The 23,728-nt window shown below is 36.2% G+C and overlaps 1 protein-coding gene across 7 annotated transcripts in view; it reads left to right on the forward strand.

Moving 5' to 3' along the window:
• The window catches only part of Grik2 (glutamate ionotropic receptor kainate type subunit 2), a 631,845-nt gene that overhangs the window by 423,864 nt on the left and 184,253 nt on the right, over window positions 1-23,728 (forward strand). For all 7 annotated transcript variants that reach the window (XM_052751379.1, XM_052751385.1, XM_052751382.1 and 4 more), the window contains one exon: window positions 906-1,112. In XM_052751379.1, coding sequence (XP_052607339.1) covers window positions 906-1,112 — 207 coding nt within the window. The remainder of the gene's footprint in view (window positions 1-905; window positions 1,113-23,728) is intronic.

Genomic DNA, 23,728 nt, shown 5'->3' on the forward strand with positions numbered 1-23,728 from the left:
GCCTTCACCGGAAACACATGTTTAAATCCATTGCTTCCTTTTCCTAATGTAGGATGTATCTTTGTTGTACCTCCTTAGTAAAGGCTTTGAGAGACCTAAGTCAATTTTGTTTTGTGTCTTACCAGGTACCTTGAAGGGTTTCTTGGTGCTACTGACCCATTTTATGTCTCTTTATGATTAACTTTCATCTGAAGTTCTGTGTTCTGTCAATTTGTGCTTTTAATGTCTGCTACAAGATTAATGCCTTGTCTCAAGGATTTCTCTTTCTTGTAGAAGTGGAGTTGGCTCACAATAGTAACACAAAATGATGTAGAGTGAATATGCATCAAACTATTGAGCATCAGACTGTCTCTCTGTGTTTTAATGGAGGCACTCTTTTTTCTTCTAAAATTTATTGTAGCACTTGTAACTCATGATTTTATGAAAAATGTAATAATATGAGTTATTAATGTTCTCCCCAGTTGTACACAGTAAGCAAGAACTCAGAATTTTCTTTTATTTATAGATCTGCTTGAAACAATATACCAGGTATCATATAAGTAGTGCAATTCTAATTTGGTTATCTTAATCATGGTTTCATATATATGTTATATATGTATATATTATCATGTATGTATAGTATATGCCATGTGTCACAAATTATAGTATTAGGCATTGTATATTTATAGTTACACATGGTGAGGTTTTTTATAGTTAATATTTTCTTGTAAGGCAGAAATATTCCTTAAGAAACATCAATATCTCCTTTCTTAATATTTCAAGCTATGTTAAAAAGAATCAGAGGAAAATTAAATTGACTGTTGTCCTAAATTAATGAAATATTTTCTGTCTTCCAAGAAATATGATTCTTCTGATGCTGTTTCCTGGTTGACTGATCTGTCATTGTTTCATGGCTAATGTTCCAGGAAGAACCCTATGTCCTATTTAAGAAGTCTGACAAACCTCTCTATGGGAATGATCGATTTGAGGGCTACTGTATTGATCTCCTACGAGAGTTATCTACAATCCTTGGCTTTACATATGAAATCAGGCTTGTGGAGGATGGGAAATATGGAGCCCAGGATGATGTGAATGGACAGTGGAATGGAATGGTTCGTGAACTAATTGATCATGTGAGTATACTTTCCCACTTCTTGTCACTTTTGGATGATTGTTATGTATTTTGAGTCATTTTAATCAAAGCATATATTTTTTGTCACTAAAAGTAAACAAATTCAAGAAGATTCTATATCCCTCTTTGAGAAAGATGTCTACACTAAATTATCTTGAATTAAGAGGTTTGATATTTGCTGATAGTTGATAGTAATTTTTCTATCATGATGTGATTTCCCCAGAGTGAATTCATTTCCACAGTGCTAACTTCTTAATCAGCAGAGAATAAGTAATGAGAATTCTAAATTTCTTATTCTAGGATAGACTACTTTGAGATAAGGTCATTGTATCTGTATTAAAAGAAACAGAATGAAATAATATCTGAAAACAAGAACAGAAGCAATTTAATCATAAGAATAGACATTTTGTTATCTGTCTTAAGTCTTAAATATTCAGCAATTGACTTGCTCTTGTTGACAAAAGTACGTGTTCTTTATTAGCCAGAAAAGTACAGTTTCAGAATTCCTCAGTTGACAGTTTTTAATGAATTAATTTACTTGAAATAAATTCTTATATGTTATAACATGATATAGTATTTTATTTCATTTTGTGTATTGTGATATTTGTTTCATTTGAGAATTTTCATAGTAATAGGCATAATACAACTAATATTAAATAATAGTATTATTACTAAGATAAGAATTATAAAAAATAATGAAAATAATTCTCTTTAAAAGTTATTGTGTTGCTAAGTCTGGTAGTGCAGGGGTATATTCCCATTTACTTGGGAGGATGTGGCAGGAGAATCCCAAGTTCAAAACCAGCTTAGGCAGCTTAGTGGGATCCTGCTTTAAAATAAAAAGCAAAAGGAAGTATTGAAAGAAGTGTGGTGGAAGATTCCTTGCCTAGCATCTGAAAGCTATATGTACAATATTGAAAAAATAACACTATAAACTGTTGTCTCAGTAAAGCTCCTACCAATGCAAATAGAAACTGTAGACATTTTGCTTATCATTATTTTTATTTCAAATTTTACTTTATTTTGTTTTTATTCTTTGAGAATTTCGTACATGTATATAATGAGCTTTAGCCATATTCTTTCCCTATTCTCCTCTTATATCATCCTCCATTACATTACATTACATCTTACATTACAATTTCCTGCGGAAATTCTTCTTTCCAAGCCCCCTCCACTCTTTCCATCTTTTCTTTTTTTTTTTAATTGTTTGAGCCACTGAGTCTAATCTGAGTTGTTTTCACAAGCATGGATTGAAGGTTATTTATTGGAGCATGAGCAACTTATCTGTGGCTACACCATTGAAGTAGATGAAACTTCTTCCCCTAGCATTCAATAACTGCTCATAGACATTCAGGGAGAGGCACAGCCTCATGGACACCTCTGCTAACCATGAAAACATAGATACTCCATCACTTGCTATCAACATTTTTCCTGTTACGGGTATCTGCATTACCCGCTGCCCACTTACTTGCACATTATTTGTTAACATCTCTTTGCTGATGCTTATTTACTATCACATAAGAATTCTTTCCCAGAAGCAGGGTAGAGAATGAATATGGCTTTGATTCAAAACTGAATAACAATACAAATAAATTATTAATTTCTTTTCACATCTTTCATATTTCTTTTGTTTAGAACTTACTAAATAATATCCCAAGTTCTAAACTTTATCAGTTATTTTTCAGATGTTTTGCATAAATAGGACATTTATTTTAATTTTGCATAGTTTTTTAGAGTCTAATAAAATATTAGATTATTTACTTGTATTGGAGCCAAATGTAAAATATGGAACTGTGCTGGTACTATTCATTTAATATTTATTATTACTATCAATTACTAACTGTATTGGGTGGCTTATTAGTGATTTAACTGAGACTATTTAAGCAAAAATGGTAATTTATTGGTTTTCATCTGTGTAAAGTCAGAGAAAGCAAATGGACTGGCGTGGTTCTTTCTATGGTGTCATAATGTGGTATGTGGCTTTTGTCTTCCTCTTTGTTTCCCTGAATATGCCATCTGCAGGTCTAGATTATCTAGGCAGAAATACAATAACTTTACCCTGACAGATTTGTAAAAGATGGTAAATTGTGTTTATTGTGCTGGCCTAGTTCATAAACTAAATTCAGAGACAAGTATTCAGTGAAGGAAAAAGTGGCATTATGAGTAGTTGGGGCGTTTGTGAAATACTCAAGTAAGAGCCTATGATGCTGTGCCAGTTCCAGTAAAGTCATGTAAATTTTCCCTATAAAAGGGTGTTTTCAAACAGAAATCAAGATGTTTATTCCTGAAAATATGTTCAGCAACAGCTCCAATCTTTATAATATGTATACTCTAGAAACCTGTGAGAAATTACTTCGTCAGGACGTAGAAATTTTAGCTCACAGTCATATTATTATATAAGTTCTCCTTATATATGTGATTAATACTTTTATAATTAGACTTTGTGGGATTGAGTTGTGAAAATATCATAATTAGTTTTCTATAATTTGTTCCTTTATAGATTATCTGCGTATATTTCTTCAAGGACGTTTAATAGCGACTAGGAAATAATGTGTTAGAACCACAGAAAATGGCATACCAAATAACAGCCATGGGACTCACAGCTTTAGCTCAGTGGTGTGATTTCTGACCAGTATGCACAAAGATATTGAGCTCACACCAGCAGATACAGCACACACACACACACACACACACACACACACACACACACACACACACGCACACTAAGGAAGAAGTGTCTGTCATCATTTATATTTATTTCTCAAAAAGTTTTTTTTAATATTGAGACCATTGGCATATATTCAGACATTTCATTCATTTTATTGTTCTCTTTTTGTCCCTAACAAGGCAACAGTCTACTCTTACAAACTCTTTTCTATGACTCCCTCATGTTTTTGTTTCCTCTAAAGCCTTGATTCTCAAAAAATAGTGGTCATATTAAACTAAGATGATTATCGTCAACATAAGTTTTCATTCTAAAACCTCATCATAGTTTTCATATTTGTGAATATGCACATTTCTACCTAATTTAGTAGTTTATACTGGTAACCAGACCAGCACCATAAACCTCCAATTGCTTACTTTTCTTGTCTCTGTGGGCTTGGTTGCCACTTTTATACCACTTTTAAACACTTTTCACCATTACATGTCTTCAGCTCTGAGTTTTACATGTATCTTATTCCACCTGGTATGTTTTCATCATGAATATCTCACAAGTAACTCAAAGGCAACATGTCCCAAACAGAATCTGTCATCTATCTTTCCTGAGCTTATTCCCTGAAGGCTTCTCCCTGCCTGTACGTATTATAACAATTCAATACATTTTCCAACCCAAAATTTAGTAATCGTTTTTTAATGACTCATAGCTTATTCAGTCCCTCATAGCTTATTCAACATGCTTCTTAAGTAACTCAGAAAGCTGCCCAACTCTATCAATGTTAATATTTCAACATAATGATATTTTTCTTCTAATCCATCATTTATATTGTATTCTCTTAATCAGGTTACAGAAAGAATTTTTATGTCTACCCTTGCTTCAAGTTTGTCAGGAATTTGTAATGCTCTGTAGATATATGGCCACAATAATACATTTGCAAGCTCTGAAAAAAACAAATTACAGTTTATTTCTAAAACATTCTCTTAAGTCATTCTCAATCTGCTCTCAAGCTTTTCCATTACCTGTGTGTTAGGAGGCAATTCTGCAGGGACTGAGTCAGTAAGGCTCAGCTGGGTCCATGGAGGAAGGAAAATGAGGACATAGTTTTATTTCTCTCCTTTCTTCTTGAGATGCTGCCTTAGGATGTTTTGTTGATACATCAAATGCCACAGATCCTAGTACTGATACCTGCTATATACAAGGTTCTTTCTCATTGTGTCTTCTGCACTGTTCCCTACAGTCTTTGTTAGATTGCTACTGTACTAGCTTCAACTGTATCCGGTGTTTTCTTTGTCAGTGGTTCTCAAGCTATGACCACCAGTCTTTCTGACTGGACACACTTACACACTTGATAGAAATTGATTTCTGTCTCTGCCTGCTTCTGAATTTGGAACTCCAGACCAAGACTGTAGAGCTCTTTTGGCTATTTCATTTAGTGAGTGCCTGAGGTGTTCACTGATGTGCCAGAGTCTGAGTGTTGCATCTGCTCTGGTTTTTCAACATGTTACTAGTCCCAGGGTAGATAAATCCTTCTCAGTTACTTCTGCTTGAGTGTATCCTCTGTGCCTCTTGAGATCCAACCAAGCTATCTCTGCATTTCCACCTATTCGCCTTTCTCTTCTTACTATCTCTCTTGGATTTTCCCGCCTAGCTCCATCCTGTCCTGCCATAGGCCAATGCAGCTTTATTTATTAACCAATTAGAGCAACACATATTCACAGCATATAGAAAGATATCTCACAGCAGATTTATTTATTAGGCATTGTCTGTGTACATGAGCAAAAATGATCCATGGCTGCTCTAGAATATTGGTTATTAACTACAGGCCAATATATGACTTTTTCTTGGATCATTTGAAAAAGTTCAGAGAGTTTTGCTGTTCCTGAATTCAACATGCTCTTAAACATCTAACCAGATAGCCCTTTATAGAGCAAAACTATCTAGAGGAAATATCCATGCTGAAGTAGACACTCTAGGTTAACCTGGTTCTTTTAGTCACCATTTAGAAAGACAAAGATCCCCTCCACACATTTTAAGCAAAATCACAGTGTGAATAATGGTGGATGAATCACTTGACCCACTTTAGAATATGTGCCTATTTCAGAGCTAATCCACTGTCTGGGTTTGGGAGGAAAGAGTCTGAGTAACTGTCCCATGTCTGGAACCATGAGGTCAGGCCATTTATGTCACACTTAGTGCAATTTTATGTGAGCTTTAGTGCACAGGCAATAAATACTTACTTCACACAAGATTCTTTTTTCAACTCCTAAAGCATATTACTACATTTTGGCAGGAGAAGTTTAGCTAAAATGGACATTAAGAAAGACTAAAAGGAAAAATAAAAGATTGGAGAAGCCTCAAACTTACAAGTATGGAAAACATGTAATTAAATTAAAAGGAAGAAAACCATCCAAAAGGTCCACTTATGTACCCTGTATTGTAGAAATATAATTTAATATAAATTCATCTTTTCATTAAAAAATCAATTTAATTATTGGATAGGCATTAAAGAAAATGTGATGACAATCATTATCTGATAGATAAGTGATTTCAAAAACAGAACATCTCCAGTCTTTCATAGATCCAAGCAGTGCTGTGTTGATTTGAATGATGACTGTCTCCCAGAGGATAATGTGTTTAAATACAAGGTTAGGAAAATCTGGGACATGGAGCCTTACTCGGGAAATATGCCTTGGCCTTGAGAGTTTAGAGCTTCAACAGCATTTGCAGTCTGTGCTCTGCTTTGTGCTTGTTGTTGAATATATGATCTCTCAGGTTCCTCATTTAGCTTCCCTCTGCCATTCCTCCCTACTATGATGAATTCTCTCTCTGGAACAGTAGGTCAAAATAAAGTTTTTCATAAGTCACTTTTGGTCATTGTGTTTTATCACAACAAAAGTGAAGTAACTAATACAGATGTGTTGCCGATATGGTGTCAGAATAAGCTTTGTATTTATTGTTCTCTGTGTGAGTACATTCGTAAAAAGGAGTTGTTCTAAATTTACTCAGTAACCATCTCTGTTAAATATCTGATTTTATCCAAAGAGAAAACACATTATAAATTTTATGGCAAGAAGTAGTTTTGCAACTTGGAGTCAGGTTATTTGGAAGTTAAAATCTTACCTTCAACAGATCTTGGAATGTAAGGCCCTTGTCTTTATTCAAGATAATATTTAAAGGACATGCTTCAATCTCTATGATAAAGACCATTGCTCATCTTAAAGTTCTCTAGATACTCAAATACTGCACAGATATAGCACGCACATGCACGCGCGCGCACACACACACACACACACACTTCAAAGAGAGAAGACTTGACCATTTATCAAAACAACAGCAATTAGTTTCTAGAGCCAAAGATCTCAAAAACATTGGCTTTTGAGTAGGTTTATAATACCAAACATAAAATCCCTTGTGTAAAGTGAACTTTATATTCAATCAAAACATTTTATTTCTCCCCTTAACTGTAATGCTGCTGTGCATCAATGAACACATCTTGCCAGCAGGTCAGCATTAGAGAATGCAGGATCCAATGCTGGACAAGATCATTGCTGACTTTTCTCTCCCCAAATCTGACTGTCACCTCTAAGCCAATGTAAGATTACCATCTTAGGGAGGTTTCCTGGTCAGTTCTAGGTTGGTTTCTCTGTGACCTTAATCTAAAGTGAATAATGACTTCAGGAATACTGTCTTACTGTACAGTTACAGAAGTCAACAAAGATTTAAAACAGTAGTTGTGCTGTTTGGGGGTGTTGAGAGCTCCCTGACCAATCATTGACAGGAATGCATGCCATGTATTGCAATGAGATCTTCAATTAATAACCTACACAGGGTACCTCTGTTCAAACTCCATATAACATGTTGAATTTTTTTTTTAAGTAGGCTTGCAAACTAATGGATTTTTTAAGGCTTCTTGATGTGGTTTTAGTTTTTACTGACCACCCCTATACCTTTGCCTCTCCCCAATTCCCTATTACCACTTAAATGTAATCCTAAATATGTCATCCATTTCCATTAAGGACACGTACTCTTCTCTGTAAATGAATGTTTTAAGTCCAGGTGTCCATAGTTTTTCCATGTGTTCTTTTTTTTTTGATAAAGACATCCATCAACACCTCATTTTGTATCACCCAGCATCCATTGTTGAACCTTTCCTGCCTTAATATTCTCCTATATTTTATATTTTAATTAAAATTTTCCACACAATATATTTCAATCTTATTCTTCCCCTCCCAAACCCCTCCCTGAGCCTCCCTGCCCTTCTACTCACATAACTTCATGCTTTCTCTAAAGTAAGAGAAAACAAACACTCTGAAATAAAAGATGAAGAATATCAAGAAAAAAGAACATAAAAAGTCCACAACAACAAATGGAGTCCATTATACATTGGCTAACTCCTCCTGAGGATGGGCCCTGTCTTAGAATATATATGATATATTCAATTACACTCCATTAAAAAAAAAAAACACATTTCCCTTTTCTAGCAAATCAATTGCAGAGAGCTTCTTCATTAAGGGTGGGGCTTTGGGTCCATTCCCCACCTCCGTTGTAGGATTTTTAAACCCTAGGACTTTTGCAATGCACCTTCCTCTGAGATGACAACCATCGATGGTCTTTTTCTAGTTTTCTGATTTCCAAATGCACTCCACGTTAAGATAAATGAAGATTTGAAGTTAGGAAGCACATATGAAAAAGAAAAATGCAGCATTTGTCTTCCTGGGTCAGGGCGAACCTCCCACCACCCACAGCTGTGGTAGCGTCACAGAAGAGGGATGGAAAGACATCAAATGGAGAGGAAAGCTTCAAAGTGCAGGTTTCTGAACATGACATGGTTGCTGTATACCTCAGCTCACAGCAACTGGGATTACATGCACGAAACCTGCATAAAACCAAACTGGTCAATATACCATAAGAATGAAGAAGCCCCGACTCCAACCCCTGTTATTGGAGTTATAGGCAGTTGGTTGTTCCTTAAGGAGAGAAAGTCCTTTATGGCAACCAGTAGATTGTTCATGCCCCAGTGTATGGACACGCACCCAGGAGCATGTAGATAACACTAACTACATGCAGTGAATTACTTATAAAAATTTTTTGTTTTGTTTTGTTTTCGAGACAGGGCTTCTCTGTGTAGCTTTATGCCTTTCCTGAAGCTCACTTGGTAGCCCAGGCTGGCCTCGAACTCACAGAGATCCGCCTGGCTCTGCCTCCCAAGTGCTGGGATTAAAGGCATGCACCACCACCACCCGGCTTAATAAAAATTTTTTTTAAAAAGGCATAAACATCAATAAGCAGATGGGTTGGGGGCCTTAAGTGAAGTGGGAGAGGGGTATATATGGATAGTTCTGATCATGATAATTTGTATAAATGTATAAAACTTTCAAAGAAGAAAAATATTTTATTTTAATAAAACATATTTTTGGTTATCAATTTAAATAAATATAGAATTAACTAAAACGCAAGTGGCTAGGTACACCTTCAAAGAATTTTCCTTTCTTTTCTATTTTTCTTTTTGTAGAAAAATCCTAATTGGTCTAAATAATAAAAATCAAGAGCCAGTTATCAGCATTAAAGCTGAAAGATCAGAGAAGCAGAGCAGCCAGACACTAGAAAGACTTCTGACCTCTACTGAATCCTCAGACCAAAAGGGCCGAGCTCCTGTCTCCACCCTGCCTTATCACTTCCTCTCTCCACCCAGCGATATCACTTCCTGTTTCCTCCTCTCAAATGCTGGGATTAAAGTTGTATGCCACCACTGCCTGGCCTCTAGTGGCTAACTTCACATTCTGATCTTCAGGCAAGCTTTATTTGTGAGAGCACAAACAAAACATTACCACATTTCCCCTTTTTTGACTAAAATTTAAAAATGTTATAACTAATATAAGAAAAATCATACACAATAAGTATAATAACTATATAAAATATAGACAAGCAATAATTGTATTTACAATATCTAGTCCATTAATAATTGATAAATTCAGAGAAAATACTCCATATCTATCCTATCTTGGTGAGTCCAAAATGTTGTACCTAATTCACTTTCTATCCTATCTTGCATTACCAAAACTATCTTTTATGTCTCTCAACATTATATACTTTACACTTGTTTAGTGAATTTCTTTTCTGAATCTGGTAGCAAAGAAGACTATAACTATAACTACAACTATAACTAACTATAACTATAACTACAACTATAACTAACTATAACTATAACTATAACTAACTATAACTATAAGATCTTCAGCTCCTTCAGACATTTGAGAAGGAAGCAATATTACCCGAGTAAGCAGGAAGTGCAAGCAAGCAACTTCCAAAATATGTGAGAAATGACAGAAACAGCTGACTGCCTGAACCCAAGGTTCCTTTGCAACGTTGGGACATCTATCTTCAGCCCACAGGCCTAGCATATATGACAGACTTTTCTGTGAAGTAGGATAATTGAAGGGCTGTCCAACCTTGTCTTGGCAAAGCTTGGCAGTCCTTTCTTTTGTGTCCTGCTTGTCCCATTTGGACAGCATACAGTCAGAATTCAAAGCAAGGGCATTTTCTTGCCCAGTAGCTAACTTTTGCCACAAAGAAAGTAAACTCCATATGGAGATTCTTCAATTCCCATCACTTCTCCAAAGTGGATTTGGTGCTGCCAGGAGCAGACATGTCTTATTGTCATATAAAAAAGAACCTATACTATTAAACATCTTAAATGCCATATTCTACAGATCTCTGAAGTATTTGAAGACAACATATCTATTTAAAATATATCTGTTTGATCTTGAAACATACCTGATATGACTACAAGTTCAATTGTAATAGGTGAATAATTATTAACCTGCATTTCCTTATTATCTTAAATAGTTGTTATTTATAACTTTCAAGGACTAGCAATTTGTACTACATTATTAAATGAGATATATAGGTACAATGCCTTGAACTAGATTAGAAATATATGTACAGTGCATTCTAAAAATTATTCTCAACTGTGTATCAATATAAAAAGATCTATATCAAAGTAAAATATTTAAAACTATTAGTTGCTTTTTAAAAGTAAATTCATTGTTTTGCTCTGCTGAGTAGTATTCCATTGTGCATATGTACCACATTTTATTTATCGATTCTTCAGTTGTAGAGCATCCAGGTTGTTTCCAGGTTCTGGCTATTACAAATAATGCTGCTATGAACATAGCTGAGCATGTGTCCTTGTGGTATGATTGAACATTTTTGGAAATATGCCCAAAAGTGGTATAGCTGGATCTTGGGGGAGATTGATTCCCAATTTTCTAAGAAACTGCCATATTGATTTCCAAAGTGGCTGTACAAGTTTCCATTCCCACCAACAGTGGAGGAGAATTCCCCTAGCTCCACATCCTCTCCAGCATAAGCTGTCTTCAGTGTTTTTGATCTTAGCCATTCTGACAGGTGTAAGGTGGTATCTCAGAGTCATTTTGATTTGCATTTCCCTGATGATTAGGGATGTTGAGCAATTCCTTAAATGTCTTTCAGCCATTTGAGTTTCCTCTGTTGAGAATTCTCTGTTTAGTTCTATAGCCCATTTCTTAATTGGAGTGTTGGGCATTTTGATGTCTAATTTCTCATGAGATTTGCAGGCAAATGGATGGATCTAGAAAAAAATTATCCTGAGTGAGGTAACCCAGACTCAGAAAGACAAACATGGCATGTACTCACTCATAGGAAAATACTAGATGTAAAACAAAGGATGACTAGACTGCTACTCACAACTCCAGGGAGGCTACCTAGAAAATAGGACCCTAAGAAATTTATATCTGTCATGCTTTATGTATGTTCTACTTCTGTTTAGGATATTCGGTATATTGATATATATTTAAGATTATTGTCATATTGCATATCACACTACATACTCCTACCTCTGTTATAAATATTGATATATATTTAAGATTATTGTCATATTGCATATCGCACTATATACTCCTACCTCTGTTATAACATCTTGTGTATTGTCACAATTTTGAAGTCATCGTTCTTTACCATACACTTGCTTATAGACTGTTTACCTTGTTTATGTGAAGCCTTAGTCCTTAGGTTATTTTGGTACATAAGACTTATAGATTTATAGTCACCTATGCTTGTCATCTCTATAGTTACGTTAGTTAGGTTATCCAGATTTACAGATACATAGGTCAGATGGACAGGTAATCTTCAAACACTTCATAGACCTAGAGAATATGGCGTTTAAATAACTTAGAATTCTGTTGACGTGAGACACAATTGCTCCTGGCTGCACCAATTTGATCCTGAGAGAATGTTGGGCTTCTAAGACATTTCCATTTGGAAGTTTGTCTTCTTGACACAAAATGGCCTACTGGGCAAAGAACTACCCTTGCCTTGACAGCTGACAGTACAAATGCAATGCTATCCTTTCTGGACAAGCGGGACACAAGGAAAGCGACCACTGTACTCTGCCAAGACAGGGTAAGATGGTCTTTCAGAATTCCTGCTTCTGAAAATGGTCTGTCAGATACTTTAGGCCTGTAGCCAATTTGAATGCACCAACAATGCTGAGAAATATTAGGTGACTGTCCAGGCTGCCAGCTGTCTCAGTCTACTCTTGCAAGATTCCCGAAAGTTGCTTGCATCCATCTACCATTTCTCAGGTACCATTATATTCCTTCTCAGGTCTTTGATGGGATTGAAGACTAGCAGTTATAGTTACAACTTAGTAGATAGAACATATTAAGTATTAGATTCAGGTTCTTTAGGATAGGACACCTTTTGGAATGATCTTTGTAACATGCCATTTACTTATGCTCTATACTTCTCTGGATTTTGATTGTGTTTCTTGCTTGATATTGTTTGCATTGGTTGTAGTTCCATCTTATCTAGGTCATTATCCCTCATTATTCCTGGACAATATTTGATAACCATTCCTTTGTATAAAGTCTTGTATTAGGTTAGAACTTTCTTATTTAGACAAAAAGGGGGAGATGTAGTGGGGTAGCCATTCTAGCTTTGATCTGGAAGTTCCAACCCACATTGAGACTTCCGCAACTGCCATGCCTACAAGGCGGGGCCAAGGGAGGTGCCTGGGGACCTGAGATCTGGATCGGCGGGCGCTCTCTCTGTTCTGGGACCCTGGATAGTGGAGGTGGACCAAGCAGAGCTCCAGAGAACACCGCTGGACTGTGATACACCTTCCCCAGACCCCGAGACCTACCTATCCCTTAATTTGTAAGATATGCCATTAAATAAATCTCCTTTTAACTAAAAAAAAAAATGAATAAATAAAATCTTTCAATTAAAAAAAAAAAAAAAAAGAAAGACACAGGGATCGCCCAATGACAGAGAAATGGATGAGATCTACATGAGCAAACTGGACATGGGGGGGGTAATGAAGGGCAAGGGTCGAGGGAAAGAGAGCTTAGGGGAGCAGGAGATCCCAGCTGGATCAAGAACAGAGAGGGAGAACAAGAAAAAAGAGACCATGATAAATGAAGACTCCATGGGAATAGGAAGAAGCAAAGTGCTAGAGAGGTCCCCAGAAATCCACAAAGATACTTCCATAATTGACTACTGGCAATGGCCCGAACTGACCTTCTCTGGTGATTTGATGACCAAACACCCTAACTGTCATGCTAGAACTCTCATCCAATGACTGATGGAAGCGAATACAGAGATCCATGGCCAGGCCCCAGGTGGAGCTCCAGGAGTCCAATTGGCGAGAAAGAGGAGGAATTATATGAGTGAGAATTGTTGAGACCATGATTGGAAAAAAGCACAGGGACAAATAGCCAAACTAGTTGAAACACATGAACTATGAACCAATAACTAAGGAGCCCCCAGATGGATCAGGCCCTCTGGATAAGCGAGACAGTTGATTAACTTGAACAGTTTGGGAGGCCCCCAGGCAATGGGACCAGGACCTGTCCTTAGTACATGAGTTGGCTGTTTGGAACCTGGGGACTATGCAGGGACACTTTGCTCAACCTGGGCGAAGGGAGAAGGAGACTGGACCTGTCTTGATTGAATCTACCAGGCTGAACTGAATCCCCAGGAGAGTCCTTGCCCTGGAGGAGATGGGAATGAGGGATGGGCTGGGGGGATCATGGAGGGGGGGGCAGGAGGAGGGAGGACAGGGGAATCCGTGGCTAATATGTAAAATTAAATTAAATTATAAAATAAATTTAAAAAAAGTAAATTCAATAATCTATACTTTTATCCTATCTCTATATTCTCCATTTTTCTTTTTAGAGTTGATTCAATAATCTAGCGGGACTGGAGAAAACTCCAACTACACTACCCTTTTATCCTATCATTTCTTTATCTTCCTTTTTCCTTTTAAAAACAAAAACCCTGAATCTAAACTCCTTTGTTCAGCTTTTTTTTTCTGATCATTCCCATTAACAACTTGTAACCAATGCCCCCCCCAATGGCAAATATTCATATCCCATTGAACAATTAACAACCACCCACCCCACCTCTTGGAAATTTGGGCATCATCTTTTTAAATTTATTTTCTGCTATCTGGGTGCAACAACATCTTCAGGGAATCCTGAAAAGAAAAATTTGGGTTAATTGTCAAGTCCTGGGAGAGGTAGCTATATAATTTGTTGTCTGGTCTCTGCATAATGGCAAAATACAGGGCTTGTCTCAAATCCTTATTAGAGTAGTCTGTGGCACTGGAACATCTCAGCTAGCCACCTCGAAATTGTCCTGAGCAGTTTGTGGTCCAAAGCTGATCTTTAGGTGGTATTTTTCACCTTAGCGGTGTTATCATAGTCCATGTTTAATCATTGTTTTGAGGCTGCATACTCCTTTTGGAGTATGTCACTGTTGGAGTATGTCAAATGTCACTGTTAGGCATCATGGTTCATTGAAGAAAACTAAAACATTTTAAATGTCACATGCAGAAGATCTCAAAGAGGTTAAAGGATCAATATTTGTTATGTACATCCAGAGTACAAAAGCTTAATTCCAAGTTACCTGATAGAGACTTAAACATGAAATCATGTACAGGAAGCTAGATGAAGCTTTTATTTATTTAATGTTGAATGCCGTTTATTGAAGGAGGGAGAAGGTCTTAAATACAGGCTTACAGCACAATGGGAGAACAACAGAGGGCAGAAGTTTGCTACCAATGTTTTACAATCTTGCATCTAACCTGTTAACACCCATTATGTGGGATACACAGACAAGGAGCTTCCCTTAAGCATTCAGGGTGGAACCCGGCAGCGAATTAGCATAGGGAGGCTATCAAGTCAAGGTCAGCAAGCAAGGCAACAGTTACCCAAAATGGGGGCCAGGGACCTACAGGTCCCCCTTTTACTAATAAATGAGCTTCTGACTTAGGTTGCATGGGAGGTCAGCAGGTCACCTTACACAGGTCACCTTACCCGTCATGGAGATGCCTGCCCAGGCCATACAGGCACTCTGCTTAGGTTGGTGAGTGCCCCCCAGATATTACCCGTCTTTGAATACTCATTATCATACATGTTTAATTGTGTGTGAGTTAACTGCTGCCAAAGATCTCAAAGTGACACTGGGCTTGCAATCTGTGTGTTTGACACAGAAAAGACAAACAAAAGCCTTTTTTAAGAACTCTATATGACCATTAATAATATCATGACAAAAAGTTTGACATATATATATATATATATATATATATATATATATATATATATATATATATATATATACCTTATAAGTTTTTGGATAATATTTATACTTTAAGAAATGCTTGAGCTGGGTGGCAGTGATGCATACCTTTAATCCCAGCATTAGGGAGGCAGAGCCAGGTGCATCTCTGTGAGTTTGAGACTAGCCTGGTCTACAGAGTGAGATTCAGAACAGGCACCACAACTACACAGAGAAATCCTGTCTCAAAAAACAAAAAACAAACAAATAAAAAAAGAAGTAAAGAAAAGAAAAACTCTAAAGAGTTAAGGATTATGAGATTAGTAGGAATAGAATAGCCCCTAATTTTGATTTTTCTTCTGTCCCATATCAGATGGCTCTTCTGACATAAGACAGAAATTTTGAACTTTACTTTAATAAACATGCTTGGGTTTAGAGAAGGAAAGAGCAACACTTCAACTCCAAAGCCAGTTTTAATTTTTAATTAAACTAGGACTATAAAAAGACCATTTGCTTGATGTGTCTGTAGAAAACAGCAGATACAAATATTTAGGAAGATTTATGAAATTTTATCATGTTGAAAATGTAAATTTATTCTTTTCCTTGGGACATTTTTTCTGAATAATTTGTCCTTTTTTTTTAGCATGTCTTATTTGTCTAGTGGACTTTAGATTCCTTACATGGATGCCTTCATTTTCCTGGGAAGACAATAACAAAACCCTGCCCCATTTCTAACTTTGGGGAGGTTCCCTTTTGGCAAGTTATATCTGATCAAATGAAGAGCATTTATTAGTCACATAAGTTAGTTTAGATTGAATGATCACACTGGTTGATGGACTATTATGTCTTCTAATTAAAAGGTCTCCCTTGTTCAAATAGAACCTTTATCAATTTTGATGATATTCATAGCTTTTATTCTACTGAGGAAACAAAAGCAAAACCTCTTCCCCAACATAACACATATCCTGGTTTCCATTCTGAGGTCAACACATCTTTAAAGTGTATAGGCTGATTTAATTCTGTAGTGTTTTTTTTTTTTTAATATTATCCAGTGTCTCTCTGTAGCTGTTATTCCTTTCTCATTAGCACTGAGAAAATTCAAAGTTAATAAAGCATTATGCAATCTGTTTCTGGAGGTCTTTATTACCCCTTTCTGTTTATTTAGCATATCATTTAGAGTTGGATTTGATCTTTCTATAATTGCTTGTCCTGTAGGATTATGTGGTATACCTGTAATATGCTTTATATTATAGTAAGCAAAAAACTCTTTTCTTTTACCAGAGACATATGTCAGAGCATTGTTAGTCTTAATTTGTACAGGTACACCCATGATGGCCATAACTTCTAGCAAATGTATGATTACAGAGTTAGCCTTTTCAGAACTCAAGCAGTTGCCCATTGAAATCTGGAATAGGTATCAGTTGTGTGGTATACATATTCTAATTTTCCAAATTATACAAAATGAAACACATCCATCTGCTATGCAGGTAGTAGAGTTTGGTTGTATAAAGAACATATAGGACATTTCCTTGGCTTGTTGCCAATTAATGGAAAAATTCTTTTTCAAATCTTTGCTATTGACATTGTATTTTTAGGAAACTCTGAGGCCTCCAGGACATTTCCCATCAATAGTTGATCAATTTCCTCATTACCTTGTGCTATAGGGCCAGAAGACCCATATGGGATCAAATATCTGTTATATATAAGGGAACATTCCCCTCCCTAATTATTTCTTGTAGCTTAAAAATAATGAAGTTAATTCTGACTCATCAGGAATAAATTCTGCAGTCTCAATGTGTAAAACAACTCTTTCTGCATACTGAGAGTCAGTAACTATGTTAAGAGGTTCTGTAAAATTGATTAATACCATCAGAATAGCATATATTTCTGAATTTTGGATAGAATCATAATGGCTTTGAGCAACTTTCCTTAAATTTTCTGATTTGTAAGCTGCCTTTCCTGACTTATTTGCATCAGTATGGAATGTGGAGGCTTCAGATATTGGTTTTCCCCATACAATATGAAGAATGATCCAGTTAGTTCTCTTTATAAATTGAATTCTCTTGCTTTTGAGATATTTGTTGTTAATCTTTCTCAAAAAATTACCACAAGCTCTTTGCCAAGGTTCGCTTTCTGCAAATAATTTGTCAGTTTCATCATTACTAGAAGATACTACAATTTCTGCTGGACCTATTCCTGATAATTGATGAAGTCTCAATTTTCCTTTTAGAATCAACTCAGAGACCTTTTTCACATAAGTTTTTAATTTTTTACTCTGCCTATGTGCTAAAAATATCCATTCTAAGATAACATATTCCCTCTACATTAATATTCCTGTAGAAGAATGCTTAGAATTAAAATAACTAGAATGCAATCAAGCTCTGGATCCAAATGATCCATCTGGGCATCCTGTCATTTTTTTTCCCCACCAAAGCCATTTCTCTCTCAGATTCAGCTGATAATTCTCTTAGACTATTTAATTACTTAACCCCATTTAAGGTTTTGAACAAATTAATCTGTTCTTGGTTTTCTATTCTAATAGAGGGCCATAGATGGCAAACATCTCCTAGCAATCTTAGATAGTCATTAAGATTCCGCAATCAATCTCTCCTAATTTGCACTTTAGGGGTCTAATTTTTTGTAGAACCCATTTTATATCCTAAATAATTAATAGAATCTCCTCTTTGTATTTTTTCAGGAGCAATTTGTAATCTCCAAAAATGCAAAATTTTCTTTACTTCTTCAAACATTTTTTTCTAAAGTATCTACATTTGAGTCAGCTAGTAAGACATTGTCCATGTAATGGTGAACTATAGATTGAGGAAAATGCTTGTGTATCATTTCCAATGACTGTTGTACAAAATATTGCCACAGGGTGGGGCTATTTAACATTTCCTGTGGGACAACTTTTCATTGATATCTCTTAACAGGCAGAAAATTATTACAAGTAGGCACCATGAAGGCAAATTTTTCTCTTTCTTTTTCTTGTAAACGTATAGTGAAGAAACAGTCTTTTAAATCAATAACTATAAGAGGTTGTTCTTTTGGTAACATAGAATACACAGAAATTCCAGACTGTAGAGAGCCCATTGTCTGAATCACCTTATGACCAGCTCTTAGATCTGTTATCATTCTCCATTTTCCAGATTTCTTTGTAATAAAAAATACAGGAGAATTCCAAGGGCTGGTTGATTCTTCAATATGCTGAGTTGTTCCTCTACTAGCTGTTCTAAAGCCTGCAGTTTCTCTGATGTTAAAGGCCATTTCTCAACCCATATAAATTTGCACATTAACCATTTTAAAGGTAGAGCTATTGGTGCCTTTGAGAAATCAGTGGCTGTTGTGTTCTATTCTTGTACATCCTGAATGATTGGTAACTATTCTTTATAATACCTTCTAATATTTTTTCCAGAAAAAAATACAAATTTATGGTTTGTTTCTGAGATTGGAGGAATATTAATCTGGGTGTTCCATTGCTGTAACAAATCACGTCCTCATAAATTCATTGCTGTATTAGCCACATATGGCTTTAATTTTCCTCTCTGTCATTCTTGTCCTCTACGTTTGATCCATCTCACACTGTTTTACCTGAGACAAGATTCTAATCCCTAAAAGCTGAACATTTACCTCTTAAAGAGGCCAAGATTCTGGTGCAATTTTTGTTACATCCACACCTATATCTACAAGACCTTCAATGAAAATATCATTTATTTATATTTTTAATTTTGGTATTTGTTCACTTATACACATTTGCCAAAATATTCTCTTTGTGATTTCTCCTGAATCTTTTATTCTCTCTTCTATAGCTGTTCTATCATCTAGAGCAGAATGGTTTCTTACAAGAGGCATTAGGTTCTTTAATTGCTCTGGGAAAGTTTCCTCCATGATGACAGGAAATGACTGAACCGAATTTGACATGAATTCCTGCAAGAGGCCCTCCAAGATGTTTTTCAATGGCAAAGCATTACCTCCTCTGTCCCTTGTTGATCTATTTTCATTAGTCCAATGCCTGCCTTTGCCAAACCTTCTGCATACTCCAGAAGGGAGGCTAGTTCTGTTGGGATTATATTTAGAAAAGTCATTATTTCTAGCAATACCCTGTTTACATTTCCCTCTTAGGTGACCTTGTTTACTGTAATTGAAACACCTGACATTTTGATTTTTCTTCAAACCTCTGGAAATCACCTCTCCTATATAAACATCATCATTGTTATGGGATTCAATATTGATTGTATCTTGGATCCATTTCTCTAAGGGTGCCGATCTTACCTTTAATGGCCTAATTACCCTTTTGTGTTGTGCATTAGCATTTTCAAAAGTCAGAAATTCAATTGTCATCTGTCCAGCTTCTGAATTAGGTATCATTTTATTTACTGCTGAGGTCAATCTTTGTAAGAAATCAGTGAAGGTTTCTTTTGGGACCTGCATAACTTTAGTAAATAACTCAGTTTTCTTCCCTACTTCTTCAATTCTGTCCCAAACATTTAAGGCTACTGCACATCATCAAGCCAGGGTATGGTCATCATATAGAGATTGCCTTTCTACATTAACATCATCTCCCTCTCCAAGAAGTTGGTCTTTGAAGATTTCCATACCTCTAGCCATACTTCATTGTTCAGTGGTATTAGCCTAATATTTCCATCAGGTTCTCCATCGTAATTGAGGACCAACCTCCAAGACTGCTGTAGCCAAATTTCTCTAGTTTTGAAGGATAATTCTATTACAAGTTGACCATGAGTTTAACATCTGCTTCACAAAAGGTGAATGTATATTATATGAGACTATCAGTTCCTTGAATTTCCTCAAATCTAACATTTGCACAGGAGTCCATTCAGCTCATACACAGCCTTGATGATGTCTATCATTTGGCAGTTCCTGTAAGGTTACTGGATAAATTGAGGTTGGATGTTTGAAAACCTTAGGCTGTTTTTCTGTAGCCTTATAATGCAATACTAAGATTGGTTCTCCTTTAAATTTCTCTATCTGGGTCTGAATATCTCTATGATCTGTTTTAATAAGTTTTCCTAAAATGTTTCTCTTGGCACTCATATTAACCAACTTTTTCAATGATAAAACATAAATGATCAAACAGATAATATTTATTCTTGACATTAAGTAAACCCCTTCTAAATTATTTTCTCATTAAATTTCTCCATTTTCAAGCCATTCAGCTTATTATCATACAGAGACCTAACTCCCTCCATTGTAATAGTGTTTCCCATTTTTTAACATTGGAGAAAACCTCTTTTTTTTAACCTAATTACCCCCTTTAAGAATTCCCAATTGTGCTGACAACTTTTGTGTAGAACAGAAGAAGCCTTAGTGTTTTTCAAGGTAGCTACCTAGTGTGGTAGCAGCCTGAGGAGGGGGCCCTGGGAGAGCCCACAACCTACGGGGATAGAAGAAGCCAAAGAGCCAAACATCTGCATGGGGGAACATTTGAAAGCAGCTAACTCCTGCAGGTTTTTGAGCACAAATCCTATGGAGTTTGCTGCACATAGGCTGCAACAGAAATTCAGCCAAAAGGGTAGTGACTCTGGCCACATGCACCTGCAGCCTGTGCTGGTGACTCCAAAGCCACAGATAAGTGGCTTTTTCCTGAATTTGTGCTCCACAAGTTGGATGCCAAATGTAGTACAAATTCTAATTAGTCTTATAATAAAAACTGGGAGTCAGATATCAGGGTAAAAGCTGAAAGATCAAAAAAGTACAGCATCCAGCCATTACAAAGACTTCTTACCTCTCCTGAATCCTCAGACCAAAATGGCCAAGGTCCTGTCTCCACAATGCCTTATCACTTTCTCTTTCTTTCTAGCCATATCACCTCCTGTTTCCTCCATCCAAGTGCTGGGATTAAAGGTGTGTACCACCACTGCCTGGCCTCTAGTGGGCTAGCTCCACACTCTGATCTCCAGGCAAACTTTGTTCGTGAGAGCACAAACAAAATACTACCACAACTTGTTTTGTCCTTATAATTGTGGCTTCTATTTATTTTATTTCTTTTTTTAATTTATTCTACTCTCATATATTACATCCTGAGAGCAGCTTCTTCTTCATCTTCTCTCAGACCCTTCTGCCACTTCTCTTCTTCCTCATATCAACTCCTCCTCTGTTTCTCTTCAGAAGAAAAGCAGCCTTCCCAGAGATATCAACCAAACATAGCATAACAAATTATGGTAAGTCTAGGCATATACCCTCATATCAAGCCTGGAGGAAGCAACTGAGTAGAAGGATAACTGTCCCAAAAGCAGGTTAAAGAGTCAGATAGCCTTGCTCCCACCGTTAGAAGTCCCACAATAAAACCAAGCTGCACAATCATAACATATATGTAGGCGACCTAGGTCAGACCTATACAGGTTCCCTGATTGTCAGTTTAGTCTCTGTGAGCCCCTATGAGTCCTGGTTAGTTGAATCTCATGTTCATGTGATGTCATTGACCCCTCTGCTCCTACAATCCTTCCTCTTCTGCAGGATTATCTAAGTTCCTCCTAATGTTTGGCTGTGGGTCTTTGCATCTGCTTCTATCAGTTGCTGGATGCAACCTGTGTGAGGAAGATTATGTTAGGCTCTAGATTGTTTCGAATTTCTGACTTTTATAAAAAGAACTATAATATACATGTTTGAGTGAGTGTTTTTGTGGAAGTTTGAGGCATTCTTTGGGTATAACCAAGAGTAATGTACCTGAATCTTGAGGTAGATCAATTCTCATCTCTCTGATGAACTGCTACACTGATTTCCATGGTGCTGTACAAGTTTGTACCCTTACCAGCAATAGATGCATATCTCTTTATTCTGCATCCTTGCCAGGATTAACTGTCATTGGTGTTATTGATCTTAGCCATTCTAACAGGTGTAAGATGGACTCTCAAAAGAGTTTTAATTTGCATTTCCTTAATGGCAAAGGATGTTTAACTTTTCTTTGATTTTTTCTCAGACATTTGAGTTTCCCTTTTGAGAAATCTCTGTTTAGTACTGTACTCTATTTTTCAATTGGGATATTTGTTTTCTTGATATTTAGTTTCTTGAGTTCTTTATGTATTTTGAACATTAGCCCTCTATCATATATGTGGTTGTTAAAACCTTTTTCCATTCTGCAGGTTGCAGCTTTGTCCAAATGGCACCTTCCTTTTGCCATGCCAAAGCTTCTCTGTTTCACGAGGTCCCATTTATTAATTGCTAATCTTAGTACCTACACTATTGGTGATCTGTTTAGAAAGTCATCTCCTTTGACAAGGAGTTCTATGAGTGCAAGGGTGTTCTCTGCTCTTTTCTACCAGGCTCAGTGTATCTCGTTTTATGTTGAGGTCTTTGATCCATTTGGAGTTCAGTCTTTAGCAGGATGACAAGTAAGGTTTGTTTGGATTACTTCTACACACAGCCATCTATTTTGAGCAACACCATTTATTGAAGATAATATCTTTTTTCCACTGTGTATTTCTGGCTTTTTTTTTTATAAAAAATCAGGTGTCAATATGCATGTAATTTATATCTGGATTTTTTTATTTAATTCTATTCATCAAGTCAGTTTTGAGCCACTACCATGCTGTTTCTGCTACTATAATTTGGTAGTACAATTTGAGGTCTGGATGAGTGATATCCTCCATTATTTTGGATTGTTTTAACTTTCTTGAATTTTTTTTTGTGTGTGTGTGTGTGTGTTTGCTGAAAATTGTCCATGGTGGATGATCTTTAATGTATTCTTGGATTCTATTTGCAAATATTTTATTGAGAATTTTTACATCTATGTTCCTAAGGGAAATTTATCTCTAATTCTCTTCCTTATGGGATCTTTATGTTCTTTGTGAAGCATGGTGACTTTGACCTCATAAAATGAATTGGTTAATGTTCCTTCTGTTTCTATTTTGTAAATTAATTGAAGAATGTTGGTGCTAACTCTTTCTTCTTTGAAAGTCTAGTAGAATTCTATGTTAAAACTATCTGATCTTGGACTTTTTATTAGTTATTTATTTACTTTGCTTGGGAGACTTTTAACAACTGCTTCTATTTCACGAGGGTTATAGGTCTGTTAAAATTGCTAATCACAGCACTCGGGAGGCAGAGCCAGGCAGATCTCTGTGAGTTCGAGGCCAGCCTGGGCTACCAAGTGAGTTCCAGGAGAGGCGCAAAGCTACACAGAGAAACTCTGTCTCGAAAAAAAAAAAAAATTGCTAATCTGATCTTGCTTTAACTTTCAGAAGTGGTATATACTGATAAAACTATACGTAAAATTCTTTTAGATGTGCAGTACAGTGGAGTACAGGTTTTAAAGTATACCCTTACGATTATCTGGATTTCCTTGGTGTCTGTTGTTCTGTCCATATTTTCATTGCTAACTTTCTTAATTTGTGTATTCTCTCTCC

This window comes from Peromyscus californicus, unplaced genomic scaffold, assembly GCF_007827085.1.
Source record: "Peromyscus californicus insignis strain IS unplaced genomic scaffold, ASM782708v3 Scaffold_22__1_contigs__length_63687245, whole genome shotgun sequence".
Taxonomy (NCBI): Eukaryota; Metazoa; Chordata; class Mammalia; order Rodentia; family Cricetidae; genus Peromyscus; species Peromyscus californicus.